The 12,634-nt window shown below is 30.7% G+C and overlaps 1 protein-coding gene across 1 annotated transcript; it reads left to right on the forward strand.

Annotated features, from left to right (window-relative positions):
* The first annotated feature begins 925 nt into the window (after nucleotides 1–925).
* Nucleotides 926–3,957, forward strand: LOC108452282 (cytochrome P450 81Q32). Its single transcript, XM_017750058.2, has 2 exons — nucleotides 926–1,859; nucleotides 3,122–3,957. Exons 1-2 carry the CDS (start codon nucleotides 975–977, stop codon nucleotides 3,728–3,730), a joined length of 1,494 nt encoding a protein of 497 aa, XP_017605547.1. The 5' UTR covers nucleotides 926–974; the 3' UTR covers nucleotides 3,731–3,957.
* Nucleotides 3,958–12,634: the final 8,677 nt, after the last annotated feature.

Genomic DNA, 12,634 nt, shown 5'->3' on the forward strand with positions numbered 1-12,634 from the left:
GAGCACAGAACTAAACTAAAAAAAATTGACTTTCTATAATGCAAAAAAAAAAAAAAAGAAGAAGCTAAAATTGGTAAATAATGAAAAAAGTAGTTTAGAAAATAACAAGGTGCCATATTTCTATAACTTTATGTTTGGTAGAAGTATTACTTTCTAGTATGTAGGAATTAGTAATAAACTAATTTCGTTGATAATATTTAATCATTCTCATGTTTTATTTTTAATAAGGAGCTGAAGAAATTTTTTTGTTTATTTGAAGATGTATTATTTTTATAAGAGTTTTACTCATCATTTTGATATCGAGTTTAAATTTATACTAATTATTCTTTATTTTATGTCCAACCCTTTAACTTATGCGTATTAAATAAGCTTTTTTCTCGTGTTTTACATTAGAACCAAACATCACATAAAAAATTAAATAATCTAATTTAATGATTATATTTTATTTTAAATATAATTATAAAAGATAAAAAATAATTAAGATATAAAATTAAAATTTGGATTATAAAATTTCAAAAATGTTGTACCGACTAAAATTACAAAATGATATGCAAAGGTAAATATTGATTGAAATGAATTCAACTTAGTGATTTAAAATTGAAATGATAACACGGACTAATACGAGCATGATACTCACGGCTAATTACTTTAGTGATGCATACATGTAATGTTGCTAAACACCTAACATTTTGGACCATTACTCACCCCTTTACATGTGAGAAAAATGTACTATAATTTGCATTAAATCATATTTTGTTAAAGGTGGGTTTGGAAGCACAGTGGGTTGGGACGGGATGCGTTTAGTTTATTTTTTATCTTATATTATAGTATGGTTATAGTATTTAATTTTACCGTTATCGCTATTTTTACACTAATCACAAATAAATACACCACCCATCCAAACCCACCCTAAAACTTTATAAAAGGTCCTTAAATCCTAAATTGATCATCTCAAAGTCCCTTTCCTACATATCATGTTTAACATGGAATTTATTGAAATATATTTCCTTATATTTCTTCTTTTAATCCTTGTTATCACCAAGCTCTTGAATCGAACAAGATGTAAACACATGAATCTCCCACCAAGTCCACCAACTCTTCCAATTCTAGGCCATCTCCATCTGCTTAAGGAACCCTTCAACCGATCCCTATTTGCCCTCTCGCAAAAACACGGCCCAATCTTTTCCCTCCGGCTCGGTTCACACCTTGCGGTTGTCGCATCATCCCTGTCGGTTGTCGAGGAATGCTTAACAAAAAATGACGTTGTTTTCGCCAACCGTCCTTACTTCTGGGTCGGCAAGTACATTGGCTACAACTACACTACCGTCGGCTCGTCCCCTTACGGTGACCATTGGCGAAACCTTAGACGAATATGCAAGCTCGAAATCTTCTCCGCGAATCGTTTGAACTCGTCTTCGAGTATACGACGAGACGAAATCAAGAACTTGTTGCGGAAACTGTATTATTCTTTGAGTGACGATAACTTCGTCAAGGTAGAGTTGACCCCATTGCTGTCAAAGCTAGCGTTTAATATAACAATGAGGATGATTGCTGGCAAGCAACATAAACCGAAAGCAGCAAAGCTTCATGATCTCCTACAAGAGCTTTTGAAACTGGGGGTCTCACCAAATGTAGGAGATTTCTTTCCATTTTTACAGTGGGCTGATTTCTTTGGATACAAGAAGAAAGTGGTGAAATTAACGAGAGAAATCGATGGATTATTGCAAGGTTTGGTCGATGAGCATCGAAGGAACAAAGATGGTTTCGAGGAGGAGGATACGGTGATCAGCCATTTGCTTCGTTTGCAAGAATCGGAAGCTCGGTATTATACTGATGAAATTATCAAAGGGATTGTCCAGGTTATATACGAAATCATTTCAAAATCATATATTTAAAAAATTTAAAAATAAAAATACGTATAGGATTAGGGGTATAAATGAGATACTGGTCCTCACAAACTTTTCGAGTTCAACTTGAAAAAAATTCAAACTCGATTCGATAATTATCGAGCCGAGTTTGAGCTATCGATTGAGCCGAATTCGAGCTTAACAATACTTAACTCGAATGGTTTGCGAGCTTTATTAAGCTTTTCATATTCATATATTATTAAATTCCATTTTTGCCTTTAATATATATTATTAACGTTAAGTTTAATTATTAAACTGGGTTTGAGCTCAAGTTCAAGCTTGAGTACAAAAAATAGTAAATGAGCTTAATCGAGCTCAAGTACAAAAATTAGTCAACGAGCTTAATCAAGCTCGAGCTTAAAAATAGATGTTTGATTGAGCTTGGTAGTATTCGAGTTTGGCTCAGCTCAATTGCACCCCTAATAGGCCTAAATGTAAGATTAGTTATTTACAAATATAAACCGGCTTCGACAAAATTTCAGATCCACATATGAGTTCAGTCAAACTTGGGTAATTATATTTAGTGTTGAACTTGATGTCATAAATGAGTCGATTTGACTATGCCCAAGAACATCTTTAGTCATCGAACAACTTATGTTAAGAAGAGTTTAGTCACCAAGTGTTGGATGTGGTGGTAAGATATATTGTATTCTCAAGGAATGAACACTGGTCCGAATCTTGAATACGATATTGTTGCGAGGGGTAGCCATGAACCCTGAATACAAATCGTAAAATAAATATGAAAAAATAAAGTAAAGGAATTTTAAGATGATCCATGCAAAGTTTATGGTTTATGATTAGATTAATATTCAAGCTTGTAAGCATTAAAAATTTGGGTATAAGGTTTAGAATTTACAAAAAAATAAATAGATTAATTTATTTTTTTCTTCTATAAAAGTTGTATTTTTATTTAAAAGGTTACGAAGAAAGAACCATACCCAAGTCTAACAAGGGGGGACTTACACACACAATGAAAATAGATACAGGGAGACTTACGCTTTGTCTTATTCTTGTAATTAAAAAGTAACATTTTAAGATTATCATAATCTAAGTTAATATCGAAAAAAATTTGAGTTTAAAATTTAGAAATTCGGGTTACCTGAAATAGTTAATTTCCTTCTAAAGTTTAACTTGCTGAGTTTTATTGTCTCACTTAACCAAACTCTATTAATGATTTTCTCTTCTTTTTTTTTTTATATATAATTATCACGCAGGATATGTTACTTGGTGGAATCAACACCGAATTTATAACATTAGAATGGTCCATGTCTCATTTACTCAACAATTTAAACACATTGCAGAAGAGTAAATCCGAAATAGACTTCCACATCGGTCACGGTAGATTGCTAGACGAAACCGATCTTCCGAGACTAGATTATGTACAAAACGTAATCTCAGAGACCCTCCGACTGACTCCAGCGGTGCCACTCCTTATTCCTCACGTCTCATCAGATCGTTGTAACGTATTAGGGTACAACATTCCCAAGGGTACAATATTGCTAGTGAATGTATGGGCAATCCATAGGGACCCAAAGGTATGGGATGAAGCAACAAGTTTTAAGCCGGAAAGGTTTGAGAACGGTCGGATCAAGGGTTGTAAGACAATGCCATTCGGGTTAGGAAGAAGGGGTTGTCCCGGAATGGATTTAGGCCAACGTATTGTGGGGTTGGCTTTAGGGTCATTGATTCAATGCTTTGAGTGGAAAAGAGTAAGTTCAAAGAAAATTGATATGGCGGAAGGGAAAGGACTAAATTTACAAAAAGCTAAACGTTTAGAGGCCTTCTGCAAAGCTCGCAACACAGCAAAGGAGCTACTTTCATGAATAGTTATGGTATTAATTTTATGTCAGTCAAATTTTACTTTTAGTCCCTCTACTATATTTAAAATTTGGATTCAGTCCTTCTATTCTAATTTAGCATATAATGTCATTAAGTAATAAACATAAGGTTAAATTCTACTATTAGGCCCTGTACTTCGCAAAAATTGTGGGTTTAGTTCCAATACTTTTATTTTATCAATTTTAGTCCCTTTATTTTTTGAGTTGATCAATTTTAGTCTCTATACTTTTCAGTTTTTGAAATTTGAGTCCTGACGCAAACAATAGCAATTAAATTCAATTATTTGCTTTCTACTATGCATACAATTGTAAATTTTTTCCATCTTCTCCAATTGGAAAATTCTACGTCCCTATACTTTTCACATTTTAAAATTTCAATCTTGACACAAATGACAACCATTAATCTATTAATTAGATCTTTTTAGGGAGCAATATGTGGAAATAATAAGCCAACATGACATTACAATGATAATATGTTCAGCGCATCAAATTTTGGAAATGATAGAACTTAACTTAGGGTGTAGTTGATAAACTAAAAATTTAAGTATTGAAAAATTAAGTATTGAATTTTTACCGCTAAATTTTATAAGTGTTGAAATTATATTACAAAATTATTTGGTAAATTAGTAAATATAAGTTTTGAATATAACTATGTTGTATGATAAAAGTAAATATTGATTTTAAAAATTATTTATTTTTAATTTAATCTTATTAATATAATAATTTATATTATTTTGGGTAGTTCTGATGAAAAATAAATATATTACTTTGAATATTCTAATTTTTAATAAAACAAAATGAATTTAATATTTTCAGCATAAAGTGATTCGTAGCTACCTACCTACTTATCTTATCCAACACTTTTGTATTAAAAATTTTATATTAAGTAAAAATTAAAATGATTATTAAACACATTTAAAATACACAGAGTTTGAATTTTAGTCTATAATATGAACATAATACAAATTATTCATCAATTAGATTCGATTTTCAATCATTGATGTTTATTTTTCGTTTATACCGATTCTTTTATGCTTTTAATAACTCACTTAAATAATATATATTTTTATGAATAGCGGACTATATATGGAAAACTTTTACATTACTTCATATATACATTAACATAAACTTGAAGGTTATATATTAACATAAACTTGAAGGTTTTTTTCATAAAAGTATAGAGAACTTTTACATTACGTCATATATACATAAACATAAACTTGAAGTTTTTTTAATTTGCATTTATTAAACTTTGCTTTCATTAAATTAATAAGCATAAATGTCTATTAATATGGGAGTTACACACCTTTAACTAAAACCAATATTAAACAAAATTAATAAAATAAATTCTGGATTGAATCATGGAAAAAAAGAAGACCATTACTGGAGATAAAACTTAAATAATGGAGTTGATGCTATTTTTATAAGTATCTTAATCTTTGTACCTAACATTTTTTTTAAAATAATTTCGGTTCTGATCATATATATTTGTTTTTTTTTTACACAATGCTTAAAATTATTCATAGTCCCTCCCAAACCCATAAAATAGGAGGTTGATGCACTTCAACGAACTCGAATTCACATCCTCTTGCATTGATAATAATATACATACCAATCGAGACAAGACTCAACCGATACGTAACAATTATTTTTAGTCGATACTACTTGTGTGTTTCAATCCCATGCATAATTCTTTAGTAGATGATATATGTTTTTAATTGTAGATTTAAAGGGTTTTAGTCTTATATATTTGAGAGTTCGGTAAGAGATTTAAATTAAATCTTTGAAACTAAATATGTGTAAAAATAGAAGAAATTTTGATATTGAATAAATTGCTCCCTCTCAAAGAAAAATTGTTGTACTTTAATCCTTGTCAATTTCGAATGCGAGCAACTAAGGACAATTAATCATGGTGTTAATGTTTTCTGTTAATTGTACATAATTTTGATTTGTATAATAATAAATTTAGCCCTAAAAGTTTACACGTTCTGACAATTTAATACCAATTTAACAAATTTAGCCAGCAACATTTGTGCAAATGTGTAAATGTTGAGGCTAAATTTGTTGATTTTTTTAGAATCAAGACCAAATTAACAAAATATGTAAACATCAAGAGCTAAATTTGTTATTATACAAATCAAAAGTATGTACAATTTATAGAATACATTAACGTCGTGATTAATTGTCTTTAGTTGCTCACTTTCAAATTTGACAAGATCTAAATTACTCCAGTTTTTATAGGGCTAATTTGCTTAATATCAAAATTTAGAGAGACTAGAGAGGTCGCTCCACAAATCACTTATAATCAACTTAGAGAAAAGGATGTTCAAGTTCAAATGAACTTGGACAGCATTTAGTTCAAGTTATTTCGGACTTGATTTTTAATAACTTTTATTTAATTTATATTTTTTAACTTTTTTTCTGAGGTGGAACTTCTACTTTAGCAACCATTTCTGACATGGACTATCATGTCAACACCAAAATGACTAATTGAATAGTAGTTATCAAACACATCAGCACATTAACAATTAACAATGGAAACTATTAGTTAAAGTACTTAATTGATGTGTTGTTATCATTTGATAACTTAATTAGGTGTTTTTGGTGGAAAAGCTTAATTGATTCTTGATAATACTCTAAAATGACATTCTTTTATATGTTAATTGCATATATATATTGGGTATGATCCTATTAATTTGGGTTTTTTATGTTTTTTTTTCTGTAGAGACTAGATTGAAGGAAAAAAAAATTTGGGGGCAAAAAGCATGAATTTAAAGACAAAATGGGTCAGCAAGCGAAATAGGAAAGAAGTGGTGCCGAAAATGCAAAGTACGAAAGACTTGGGGCAAAAATTCAAAGAAGAGGTTTATGAACAGAAGACTCTATTCAAGTTCAAATTTTGCTTTTAGGATTATTGTTAGGATTATTATGATCTTATTTAGCTTTAATTTCAGATTATATATTTATTTATCTTTTAGAGTTCAAATAGGAACAAATTAAGTTTTCTATGTACGGTAAATAGGGGATAGAGTGACATGAATGTTCACTTATCATATTCTATAAGCACACCCTCTTCCTAAGGCTCTAGCCTTTTTGTTCCTTCTATTTTTCAATAAAAATTCCATTCCATTAAACTTATTTCTCTTTTCTCAAAAAACATGAGCCACTAAACTCATCTAGCCAAAGTTTGTTGAGATTCTCCAAAAAAGGTTCATGAGGCTTAGAATCGGCACTTAGCCTTCTCAACGAGTATTTATTGTTTCTTCGCAGTACGGGATTTGTAGCACCCCAAACCCGACCCAGAAGTTATGGCCGGATCCGGCATGCCACATCAAAAACGTAAAAAAAAAATTTCCATTCTAAGTCTAGAAAATCGTACTTGATGTTCAAAAGATTAATTCATTAAGGGTTAAAGTGAATGGAAGTCATGCACCGTAGGAAACCAAAAAGAGGTGGTGAGTCCATCGGATCGCTATACCAACCTCCTTCGGATCCAATCCTAGACATGCATACCGCCATTGCCACACCTTAACGTCATGGATATTTCTAGGAAACCGATTCGATTAAGTCATTTTTAGGAAAAGTGATTAATTTTGGAAAATACTTTCATTGGAAGCTTTGCTTGTTGTCGTGTTATTTTGGAATCAATCGTTGTTTTTGAAAACGCGCCTAAAGCTATCTAATTTCAACAGTTAAAATAAGTATTACCTATCTTAGTAATACATATTAAAACCATCAAAAATAAATAAGCGGCCTTATTACATTTAAAAGCCCAAAACCTCAAACGTAATTAAAAGGATGTCCAGTTCACGTAAGAAAATCAAACTTTCGAACGGTGGCCACTTGAATTCCCTCACGACTCCAAGCCCACTATGGTTGGGGATTTCTGCGTGGATGAAAATAAAAGGGTGAGTTTGGGCAAACTCAGTGTGTAAGGAAAACCCATTCAAAGCCCAAGTCACTCAAGCCTATTGGGCCTAAGCCCATTCAGTAATAGTGGTCTGGGCGAGCCCTTTCAGATTACAATAAACGGGCCTTAGCCCTTATTCAGATAATGATATGGCCCATAGGCCCATTTCAAAATACATGCAACATTAATAACATATGCAAGCCCATTTGGGTAACAGTGGTATTGGGCCCGAGCCCTTTTCAGATTACAATAAACTGGGCCTTAGCCCCTTATTCAGATAACAGTATGGCCCATAGGCCCATTTCAAAATACATGCAACATCAATAACATATGCAAGCCCATTTGGGGAGACTACTCAACCCACCAACCACTACACTCCACCCGTACCAGCCATACACTCCATGTGGGGATAGCTCAACCCACCCACCCAACACTCCACAGTTGCAGCTTGCTGTGCTCAGGTTAACAGTAAATTGAGGCAAAGCCTCCAGTACGTGGACAAGCCACTTTCAGTACTTCCTCCGTCAATATCCCAGTCCATGCATCAGATAATAACAACATGGCATGCAGTAAATAACAACAGTCAAACATGCATTTAGGTCAATTTAACCCTAGGGGTATTTCGGTAATTTATCTACTAGGGGTAAAACTGTAAATTTTCCACTTTTAAAGGTATTTCAGTAATTTATCTATTTTAGGGTTTTTCATGCATATTCCTACTTTTCACGTACTAACAGAATCACGTACCGAGGGTTCTTACCGAATTGGGCCCGTTGACCCATCATTCCAATTTTGGCCCATTAAGCCCAAAAATATCGAGGGCATAGAAATCATGCACTTTGCAGTCCAAACATTGCAACTTACCAAAAACATTAATCGATTTACCTCACGAGCATTCGCACACTCGCAAATCTACAAAATACCGCTTTTCGGCATTTCGCATTTCGACTTTTGCCGATCTAGACTAAGAAAGAGGGTGTTAGTTACACACATGCTTGCGACGATATCTTGACGAGATCCACACACGAACCGCCTACAATTGGATTACTAACACGTTAATCTAACTATTCAAATACAAACTACGATTAACCCCTTACAATATTCGCCAACCACACCTACAGATCATAGTAAGCTTATAAGAAATCAATAAGCAACTCATTAACAAATTTTTGTCAATGTTTACCACATAATCATAATTTCACTGCAAGCTGTCTTCCTGAGCAACAGTCACTAAATTATTTATAACTGGAGCTACGAAACTCCAAATCAAGTTCCGTTAATTTTCCTTGAAAATAGACTCATATATCTTCTATCCATAAAATTTTCAGAATTTTTAGTTTAGCCAATGAATACCAGATTTTTCTCAAAGTTTCCCATGTTTCACTGTTTGACTAATCTGACCACACTTCATTACGAATCAAATTTCTCATTGTGCAGAATTCAAAATATGTTCTCGTTTATTCCATTTGAAACTAGACTCATTAAGCTTTAATTACATAATTTATTAAGCTTCTAATTCATCTCCCACAATTTATGGTGATTTTCCAAAGTCACGTTACTGCTGCTGTCCCAAGCAGATTTATTACCAAATCACTCTTTCATACACCTATCTTGCATGCATGTTATTTAAACATGTATATCACCAATCAATCATCACATATCTATGATTTTTACTTAAGCATAATCTCCATTTCATCATTTTAAAGCACAACATGTTAGCCGATTTTTCCCTTTAGCATCTAAGGCACATGCATGCTCATTTGTTTGGCTCAACTTCACCTATCTTCCATTTTTCATCAAAAGAACATGAAACAACAACCATTTCCTTCATTTTAATTCATGACTAAATGCTCACAACACAACTAAAAATCAAAATATGCTTCAAGAGTTAAGATAGAATCAAGAAGAACTCATGAACATCAAGATAGAAGCAAACTACCATGAACTTACCTTCAATTTTCTTCCCCAAGTGACCGAACATTTAAGAGCTTTCTCCTCTCCTTTCTCTTCTCTAACTTTAGGCTAGGATGAACAAAGATGGACAAAACTTTGTTCTTTTCACCCCTTTTTCTTTTAATAAAACTTCATATTTCATCCATTTAATTCTTTAATACAAAAGACATGAATTTCTTATCATGAAACATTTACCTAAACCATTATCATGAAACATTTACCTAACCCATTATCATGGAATATTTACCTAATCCATTATCATGGAACATTTACCTAACCCATTATCAATTTGTATCAATTTGTACCATAAATTATGGATATCAAGTACTCATATTGTCTACAACAACATGATGGCTAGCCACTTCATGTAAAATGGGAGGTTTGTCATGCAAATCCTCCTATTTTGCACTCCTATTTATTTGGCCACCTCAATTTAGCCTATAGCATTTTCAAACATTTTCACATAAGTCTTATTTCATAATTTCACTCCCTTTTTCTTATGGAACAAAAATTAACTAAACTTGCCGGGTTCTATCTTAAGCTTGGGCCTTCTAGAGGCCCACTAACATAATTAAACCTATGCCAACATTCACAGGATTCCCGAAAATTGGGGCGTTACAGGATTGACACTTCCATCCATGTCCTTCCAAAAGTGATCTTTTCATCTTGTGCAAGGAACAGTCGCTTTGTATGTTTTGGGAACGTTGCACAGTCGATTCGCTAACTTACTGCGTCAGTGGTTGTCGAGCCCAAGAGACGAAATGGCGTGGTATTCGCCATTGAGAAATGATGATCTAGTATAAGACAATCCCACAAAAGTGATGGTTGGCTAGAGTCAGGTTCCTTTAAATCATAAGTCTAAAATCTAAGTGGAGCTGGTGGTCGTAGGCGTCCTCTTCCACTATAACTAGCTTATTTTGTTATAAGAAGGATCACCTAAAAACCAACCCAGGGAGAATCGAGACAACTGGAAGCTGGAATCCCTTAAATCAAAGAATCCCTTTCCTCAATTCTGTTCTTTTTTATAATTTCAATTTCAATTCATACAATTTCAATTTGTCCATATTTTTAATTTTGTCATTGTTATTTTTCCAAGTACGCCGTTTTTCTTGGGAATGACTGTGCCCAAGATTTCGATTAATAAGAATTTCTAGCAATCTAGTCCCTGAGGATTTGACCCTACTTCCGTTATATTATTCTTTTCGTCATTTCATAGGGATAGGTTATTTTTTGTGCTTTCAACGACACACCAATTCTTTAAAAAAACACTTTTTAAAAACTTTAAACCTATATAATACTATAATAACTTAATTAAACATAATAAAAAATGCATTACCTACTAATTCAGGATGATACAAAAGCGTTCCAATTGGCAAACTAATCATCTCAATTTTAAATTAAGGCTTCATTGTTTAACTCAAAATGATTTTAGGAAAATATTTTCTATACTTTTCTATATTTGTTTCATGGAAAATAACTTGGTCAATGAAAAATGATTTACATGTCAACGAAAATAAGCCATTTTTCGTAAAATGACTTACCTTTTCAAAAGCATAAATCATTTTCTAGAAAAGAGTTCCTTTATGGGTGATTTTATTTTATATAAAATTAACTTAAATCAAGCTTAATATTATAATAATAAATTTTATTATTTCAAAAATATTTAAAATTAATAAAATATTAATATAAAATATTATATTTTTCAATATTATTAAAGATAAATATTTAATTATCTATATCCAATCATATAATAAATTATTAATATAATTTTAATAAGTTATTTAATATTTCAATTTTATTTTAATAATTAATATTTATTACAATTATAATTAAATTAATCCCTATACTTTTATTTTCAAGAATTTAGTTCCTTTACTTTTCAGATTTAAAAATTAAGTCCAATTGTTAACATTGTTAAATTCTTTTGTCAATTTTGTTGATGTCACATTTTAAATAAAAATATTTGGTATTCATGTAACTAAAAATGACATTATAATGAACATGAATTTAACAAAATATTTTTAATAATCCTAACAAGTGAACCTGAATTTTGATATCTGAAGAGTAGATCTAATCCAAAAGAAAGGTACATGGACTAAATTTCAAATTTACGAAGGGTACAATGACCTATGGCATGTTTTAACCCAAAGATAAAAATATGATTATTTTAATTATATAAATATGAGTATTTGTTTAAATAATGCTTAGCTTCATTTATCCCTTACAACTCTAATGTGTCGATATGAACTCACATATATGTAATATATGTAATTTAAATTAAGTTTTAATTAAACATTATGATTATTACAAAATATTTTCTTATTATAAAATAAATTTCGATTCTTAAAAGGAAATAACACTATAATATTTTATAACAATTATATTTATGTCGTATTTATTTTACCAAAAACAATGTAAAATATAAATTTATAAATATATAATAAACTAAATTAAACAATGAAAAGATGAAAAAAATCTCAAATGTATATTTATTTCATTGTAAACAACTTTTATGAAATATTTTCAGTATATTTGCCAAATGATTAGAAAATATATATCCTGAAAATATTTTAAATATATTCATCTAAATACTAAAAATATTAGCTTTATCGAAAAAGTTAGTCATTTTTCAAAAATCATTTTTAGAAGCGATTTTTAATAAAACGAATTGTACCTAAAAAACAAATGCACTAATGAGTAATAACCCTTTACCTAATTCAATACTTTTATATATACATATATATATATATAAATATATATATATATATATATATAAAACAGATCATAACCATTTAATTTCTAACTAAATAAGGTCTTTAAACACTAATTAATGAAGTTTAAAAAAATTATTTTTTAACTTTTTTACACATGACAGCATGTTATTAGTTACCAAATGATATTAATAAATTTTGTAATGAAAATTTGAATGGAAGCAATAAAATATACAAAATTAAATACGATAATTTAACGATCCATCTCAAAAAAAATTTTATGAATTATAATAATAGGACGAAATCTAAACAACA

The sequence above is a fragment of the Gossypium arboreum genome, chromosome 10 (assembly GCF_025698485.1).
Source record: "Gossypium arboreum isolate Shixiya-1 chromosome 10, ASM2569848v2, whole genome shotgun sequence".
Classification (NCBI taxonomy): domain Eukaryota; kingdom Viridiplantae; phylum Streptophyta; class Magnoliopsida; order Malvales; family Malvaceae; genus Gossypium; species Gossypium arboreum.